General features: G+C 45.5%; 1 protein-coding gene across 1 annotated transcript; it reads left to right on the top strand.

Annotated features, from left to right (window-relative positions):
- The first annotated feature begins 2,915 nt into the window (after positions 1–2,915).
- On the top strand, positions 2,916–5,271 carry LOC114708421 (nucleoporin GLE1-like). Its single transcript, XM_037205630.1, has one exon. The coding sequence runs from the start codon at positions 2,986–2,988 to the stop codon at positions 5,083–5,085; it is 2,100 nt and encodes a 699-aa protein (XP_037061525.1). The 5' UTR covers positions 2,916–2,985; the 3' UTR covers positions 5,086–5,271.
- The last annotated feature ends 2,368 nt before the right edge of the window (positions 5,272–7,639 follow it).

Genomic DNA, 7,639 nt, shown 5'->3' with positions numbered 1-7,639 from the left:
TAGCACCTGAGAAGTGGTGTCTAGAGGATTAGATCTGCAATATCATTTTTATCTACATAGTGAGTTCAAGGGTGGTCTGGACTACATGAGACTCTGCTGAAAACAAATAGGACAACAATAATAACTTTAAAAAGTAGTTTTATTCTAGAAAAATTTAAATAACATTGTATTTAATTTCATGCTTTTTTTGGTGTGTTCTGTTTTTAAAAATTCAGCATACCACAAAGCAAAACTAGTTTTAGTTTTTTATAAAACAAATTTTGTACTTAATTTTGCTAACATATATAATTTACCTTGAATAATTTTTAGTTAGAGTTACTCAATTTTTATGTATGTTTTGCCTGCATGTGTATATGTGTACTATTTGCATGCCTGGTGCCCATGGAGGTCAGGAAGAGGGTGTTGGATCCCCTGGAACTGAAGTTAGAGATGGTTGTAAGCTTCCATGTGGGTGCTGGGAATTGAAACCAGGTCCTCTCAAAGAGCATCAAATATGCTTAACCTCTGATCCATTTCTTCAGCCCTGAATAAATTTTATTTATATTTGGTTTTTTCAAGACAGGGTTTCTCTGTGTAGCTTTGTGTCTTTTCTGGAACTCGCTTTGGAGACCAGGCAGGCTTCAAACTCACAGAGATCCGCCTGCCTCTGCCTCCCGAGTGCTGGGATTAAAGGCATGCACCACCACTGCCTGGCTAAATTTTATATATTAAAGATCAAGGTGTACAAACATATATGAATATCTGGTTATCTTAGCACCAGTTTTGAAAATTATTCTTTGCCTATCCAGTTACCCTGGGACAAATGATGACTTTCAGGTGTATCACAGAGGGTGTGAAGAAGGAAGGACCATACTCTTTCACATAAAGCAAGATAAGGGATGGGTAGATTACTGCTTTTCTTGAATACTGAGGTATGTGAGTCACAGGGCAAAAGCTGACCAGAATGTAGTATGGCGGTATTGTGTTCCCCGAAATATTGTGCACGATAATAAACTTATCTGGGGTCACAGAACAGAACAGCCACAATATTAAACACAGAGGATAGGCAGTGGTAGCACACACCTTCTTTTTTTTTTTTTTGGGTTTTTCGAGACAGGGTTTCTTTGTGTAGCTTTGCGCCTTTCCTGGAACTCACTTGGTAGCCCAGGCTGGCCTCGAACTCACAGAGATCCGCCTGCCTCTGCCTCCCGAGTGCTGGGATTAAAGGCGTGCGCCACCACCGCCCGGCTGGTAGCACACACCTTTAATCCTAGCATTCCAGAGGCAGAGATCTACCTGGATCTCTGTGTGTTCAAGGATACAGCCAGGCATGACTCACGCCTTTAATCCCAGAAAGTGAGCCTTTAATCTCAGGAAGTGACGGCAGAAAGCAGAAAGATATATAAAGCGTGACGACCAGAAACTAGAAGCTTTTAGTAGGTTAAGCTTTCAGGCTTTCGAGAAACAGTTCAGCTGAGGTTCATTTGGATGAAGACACAGAGGCTTCCAGTCTGAGGAAACAGGATCAGCTGAGGAATTGGCAAGGTGAGGTAGCTGTGGCTTGTTCTGCTTCTCTGATCTTCCAGTGTTCACCCCAATACCTGGCTCCGGGTTTTATTTTCATTAATAAGAACCTTTAAGATTCATGCTACAATGTAGAGTAAGAGAGTGCCAAACACTACAGAACACGATTGCTAGGTAACTGAAATGATCATATAAGTTAAAATGCTGGATATAAAGTACAGTGTCACAAATGAAGGACTGCTTCCCAGGGGATACTAGTACACCCAACACTGCTAAGGGAAAAGACAGGGTCTGACTATGCATTAGTTATCCCAAAATAATATAAAAGTATACAGAAAACACTGGCTCCTTTGAAAAGAAGCAGTGTAATTTGTCCATCTGAAGTGCATAGATCAGAAGGCATCAGGACAAGTAGGGCACTATGAATTTCATATTTCCTGTGAAAATTTTGTCATTATTATGTATGTGGAAAGTTGCAACTAATGTCAGAATTACTTATTAAGCAAGGGGTACATAATTTGTTTACATCTATGAGTTCTAACATATATAAAATGAACATCTGCAAGTGTGGGAACCTGCCCCACTGGGAACTTAGGTCACCTGTGAAGAGGTGGCCTGGAACTGAGGAAAGGCAAGTGCATGCCGCTCGCCCGTTCCCCAGCCTCCCTCTTACCCCGAGACAATCAGACACAGTGGAGAAGCAAGAACTTGTTTATTGATGGGCAGTAAGCCACTTTTATACCAGAACACCTCAGAACCCTAGGAGGGGGATGAAGGAACCAACCAATCATTTTAAAGGTCACCCTATTTACAAGTTGTTTATGTCCTGACATCATCTCCTGTTTTTAGCATAAATAACTTGAGCTAACTTCCTTTCTCACTATTTGTCTTTAATCTCCATACAAACAACCCAAGCTAACTTCCTTTTAGCCATCCTTTGTATCTATTCTCTGTACAAACAGCTTAAACTAACTTCTCTGGTACCATTTGTATCCACTCTCTGCACAAACAGCTTAAAGCTTAAGCTCTGTTTATCTAAATTTCTTTCAGCACCCTCTTTGCAGCCCATGTATGCCCCACATGCAAATGACATGCTTATATCCTTAAGACAACTCAAAGTATTCACATTCAGCATCATTCAGTCTAAATTTGTTTTTATGCATTTTATCATAGTGAATATCTGTGAATCAATATTGTGTTTCATTCTTTTCATATTACAGATGAAAGAGCTTTTTAGATACAAAATTTCTAGAAAGTGCTATTATTTGTAAACTTCCTTAAATTAATGTATCTCCCCTTATATCTTTGAGGTTAAGTTTGACAACTTGTCAAAACTTTCATGTATTTAGAAATCAATTATGAAAATAAAAAAACATGGTACTACATTTAAAATAATAATAATAATAATAATAATAATAATAATATATGCTTTTCTATTGGTTTTGTCAGTAGAGTTTTCTGTGGCGCTGCAGGTGGCCCGCCATGACGTCGGAGGGACGCTGCTGGGAAACTCTAAGGGCGCTGCGCAATTCCAGCAAAGGCCGCCTGCCTTACCACCGCGAGTGGCTGGTGCACTACGAGGATGTTTTGGAAGAATGCACATCTCTCCCAAAACTATCTTCTTACTCTGGATGGGTGGTAGATCACATCCTACCCAACACCTCACCCTACATGCAAGAGAACTCTCCTTCCTCTGAATGTTCACCATCCTCTGGATCTACTTCAGGCCTGGGCCAATCCTCACTCCTTAAGTCTCCTGTCAGAAGCACTCCAGAATCCTCCTCACCTTCACCAAATGGAACCAAGATCACACATGAGTGCCAGCGCACAGAACCTATTGCACTTCTGTCCTCCCGAGCAATCAAAGTGGAAGGCTGCATCCGAATGTACGAATTGGCGCACAGAATGAGAGGAACAGAGGGCCTGAGGCAGAGGCAGGAGGAGCAGGAGAGGAAGGTGCGAGCCCTCTCAGAGATGGCATCTGAACAACTGAAGAGGTTTGATGAGCTGAAGGAACTGAAGCTGCATAAGGAATTCCAGGACTTACAGGAAGTGATGGAGAAGAGTACCAGAGAAGCCCTGGGCCACCAGGAGAAGCTAAAAGCTGAGCATCGCCACAGAGCCAAGATTCTCAACCTGAAGCTTCGAGAGGCAGAGCAACAGCGTGTGAAGCAGGCAGAGCAGGAGCAGCGTCGGAAGGAGGAAGGCCAAGTTCGTCTACGCAACTTGTACACCCTGCAAGAGGAGGTCCTTCAGCTTAACCAGCAGCTGGCTGCCTCCAATCAGCACAAGGATCTGCTGAATGTCGATCTGGCTGCCTTCCAGACCCAGGGCAACCAGCTGTATAGCCTCATCTCCGGAATCATTCGCACCACCTTGGAGAGTGGTTATCCCACAGCAGAGAACCAAGCTGAGGCCGAGCGAACCTTGCAGGAAATGCGGGACCCCCTATCAAATTTGGAGCAGGAGATCACCAGAGCCTATGAAGTCAAGAAGCAGCAGGATGAAGAGGAGGCCCAGGTCAAGCTGCAAGAATCACAGGTGCAGCAGGGGCCAGGGGCTCCCACCCAACCCCCTGTGCCCAGCCCAGGCCCAGCAGGAACACAGAATGAAGACCTGCCCGTGAAGGTACAAGACAGTACGATGCAGTGGTATCAGCAACTTCAGGATGCGTCTGCCAAATGTGTGTTGGCCTTTGAGGGCCTGACCAGCAGTAAGGACAGTCAGGCCCAAAAGATAAAGATGGACTTGCAAAAGGCAGCCACCATCCCCGTGAGCCAGATCTCTACCATTGCAGGTTCAAAGCTGAAGGAGGTCTTTGAAAAGATCCATAGCCTGCTCTCTGGAAAGCCTGTTGAGTCTGGTGGGCGCTCTGTGTCTGTCACTCTTAACCCACAGGGGCTGGACTTCGTCCAGTACAAACTGGCAGAGAAATTTGTGAAACAAGGTGAGGAGGAAGTGGCCTCTCACCATGAGGCAGCATTCCCCATTGCAGTGGTGGCATCTGGTATCTGGGAGCTCCACCCCAAAGTGGGAGACCTCATCCTTGCTCATCTCCACAAGAAGTGTCCCTACTCCGTTCCTTTCTACCCAGCTTTTAAGGAAGGGATGGCTTTGGAAGACTATCAACGGATGCTTGGCTACCAAGTGGCAGATTCAAAGGTAGAGCAACAGGACCACTTTCTAAAACGAATGTCTGGGATGATCCGTCTGTATGCTGCCATCATCCAGCTCCAGTGGCCCTATGGAAAGCGGCAAGAGGCTCATCCTCATGGCTTAAATCATGGCTGGCGCTGGTTGGCACAGATCTTAAACATGGAACCTCTGCCAGACGTGACAGCCACTCTCCTGTTTGACTTCTTGGAGGTGTGTGGGAATGCCCTCATGAAGCAGTACCAGGTCCAGTTCTGGAAGATGATACTTCTCATCAAAGAGGACTACCTCCCCAGAATTGAAGCCATCACAAGCTCAGGACAGATGGGTTCTTTCATACGTCTGAAGCAGTTCTTGGAAAAATGTTTGCAACGCAGGGAGATTCCTGTCCCCAAAGGCTTTCTGACCTCCTCCTTCTGGCGCTCCTGATGTCCTCTCTCATCAGTCATCATATCGTGTTGCAGGAGGGGGAACAATAAAGCAACTGAGACAGTGGGTTTGGAAGAAATCATGTCAGATTTAGAACTTCCCCAGGGTGTGTTGGGATCAGAATGGCTCTGACCCCTCTAGGATTGACCCCACCTCCCCTGTTCTGAGTGCGCTGAGGTCAGGCTGTTCTGCCGATGTTTTGCTGTTTGGTATATCTCGTGGTTTGGCAGCTGTGGCTTCCTGGGGCATGCTGACCATTCCTTGACCCTGGGTGCTTGGTAAACAATTTTGTTTGTTCCTCCTGAAAGGGTATATAAGATGGGGAAGAAAGAATAAAAGGGTCCTGATGCTTGCAACTTGACTGGTGTGTGCTGTGTTCATCCCGACTTCCCTCGCCAGGTTTTGGGCCCAATAGCCATGCAGGCATGGCAAGTGGAGGTCTCACCGAGACCTGGAAAGAGGGTTTTGAAGGATGGGGTCGCTCCTGGGCTAGCAAACGGAGTGAACTGGGGATATGAGTAATTAAGGTACGTACCATGGGGAACACTACAAGTAAATCTCAGATGGCCACTGAGATCACTAAGGTTTTAAAACAGCAAGGAACAGAAATTAAGCAAAGTACCGCAGCCGCATTTGTTACAATTGTTGCAGAAGTCAGTCCTTGGTTTTTAACTGGAGGGGGATTGAATATCCCTGATTGGGAACAAGTGAAACAGGACTTACAAAGGGCCCTTTATGAGAGGGGCCCAGATAACTTACCTATAGCTACATTTTCCTTATGGAGATTAGTTAAAGATACCTTGCTAACAGAGAAAGTTAAAGTACAAGAACAATTAGCTGAGGCTACTAGACTTTTTAAATAAGGTTCAAGAGGAAGAAACTAAGAAATCTGTAAGCGCTGTTGATGAGAAATCAGACGTATTATGGGGCATGGAGACCGAGTTGTCAGAATCAGAAGGAGAAGACTTGGAGGAGGAGAGATTAAAGCAAGAAATCAAGGAGTTAAAGAAAAAAAATAAAACAATGTAAAGTGAAACCAAAGGACAGTTCAGGCAAAGAGGATGCTCTACCTCCGGTCTAGGAGGATTGGAAATGGCCAAATGTAAAAGAGTATCGAGGAGTAGCCTTCCAAAATTCAGGTGCCCATGCATTCCCCGTCATAGAGACAGATGATCCTGCTAACCCTGGTCAGAGAATCAGACAACATGTTGCCCTCACCTTCAAGGAAATGAGGCAGATGAAGGAAGCTGTATCCAGCTACGGTGCCTTGGCTCCTTTTACTTTATCTTTGGTAGAACCTTACCAGGCATCTAACCTAACACCCAGCGACTGGCAGCAGCTGTGCCGTGCTGTTTGTCTGGAGGTGATTACTTACTGTGGAGAGGAGAGTATCAGGAAAAGTGTATACAAATTGCCCGTTTAAATGCACAAGTCAGGTTTCCTCAGAGGAATTTAGACATGCTGACCGGCTCAGGAGTGTATGCTGCCTTAGCGGCACAACTTGTTTATGATCCTGGGGTTATGCTCAAATAGCTGAAGCCAAAAGGGCCCTTCAGCTAGTAGAAGAAGCCTTGGAAAATGCTCATTCACAGTGCATTAATTATGATTTGCCATTTTCCTTTGTAGTTTTTCCTTCTCAATTTAGTCCCACAGGAGTTTTTTGGCAAGAGGCCCCCCTCTTTTGGGTTCATGGGTTGGCTTCACCAAATCGAACAGTTACTCCATATTATGATTTAATTTTACAACTGAAGAGTTAATAGGGAACTATATTCTTACTTAAAAAATATTTCTGCTTAAGCTAAAACTACAGCTCTTGCAAAAGCTTCCATGGTGCGAAGCTTGCCCACAGCCCTTGCAAAAATAAGCTGTTTTTCAAAAACCACGAGATGTACCCAAGATTTCCCAGAAACTGCTTACCCACCCAAAGTCACCCAAAACCCCCAAGACTCAGCCAGGTGGCTGAGCCCTGAGTAACCCCTCCACCCCACCCGTGTGAAACTGCCCTATAATAAGCCTGCAAGCTTGAGCTTCGGGGTCTGCAGTCCTCAGCTTGACTGTTGACCCGTGTGCACACGTACAATAAACTGCTTCTGAGTGACTCGATATCGGAGGGAAGCTTCTGTTATCAGCGCCGACTCTAACATTTTGGAGGTTCCACCGAGATACTCTTCACGTCTGGTGGTGAGTCGGCTTGGGAGGGTGAGCGGCTGTCCGGGCTGCCCGTGAGCACTCCCCGAACAGTGGGGGACAGACGTGTCCAGAACCCACAGGCTGCAACTCTGGAGGACGCTCTAGAGTGTGGGGATCCTGTAAGAGGGACCCCTTCGGATACCCTCTTGCCTAGGAAACTTTTTAAAAGGCCTGGGCCGCTAGATAATCTTTTGGTTTCATTTTCTGTACCATTTTGCCGGCTTGTCCTGTCTCTGTGTGCTGTGAGTTTGTTCGTGTCCTTCGGTGTCTTATTTTATCTGTTCGGTATGGGGCAAACTGCCTCTCCACCACTCTCTCTCACCCTCACCCATTGGTCAGAAGTGGCGGCTCGAGCCTCGAACCT

The sequence above is a fragment of the Peromyscus leucopus genome, chromosome 5 (genome assembly GCF_004664715.2).
Source record: "Peromyscus leucopus breed LL Stock chromosome 5, UCI_PerLeu_2.1, whole genome shotgun sequence".
Classification (NCBI taxonomy): Eukaryota; Metazoa; Chordata; class Mammalia; order Rodentia; family Cricetidae; genus Peromyscus; species Peromyscus leucopus.
The sequence above is the reverse complement of the archived record's forward strand: the minus strand, read 5'-3'. Positions and strand labels throughout refer to the sequence as shown.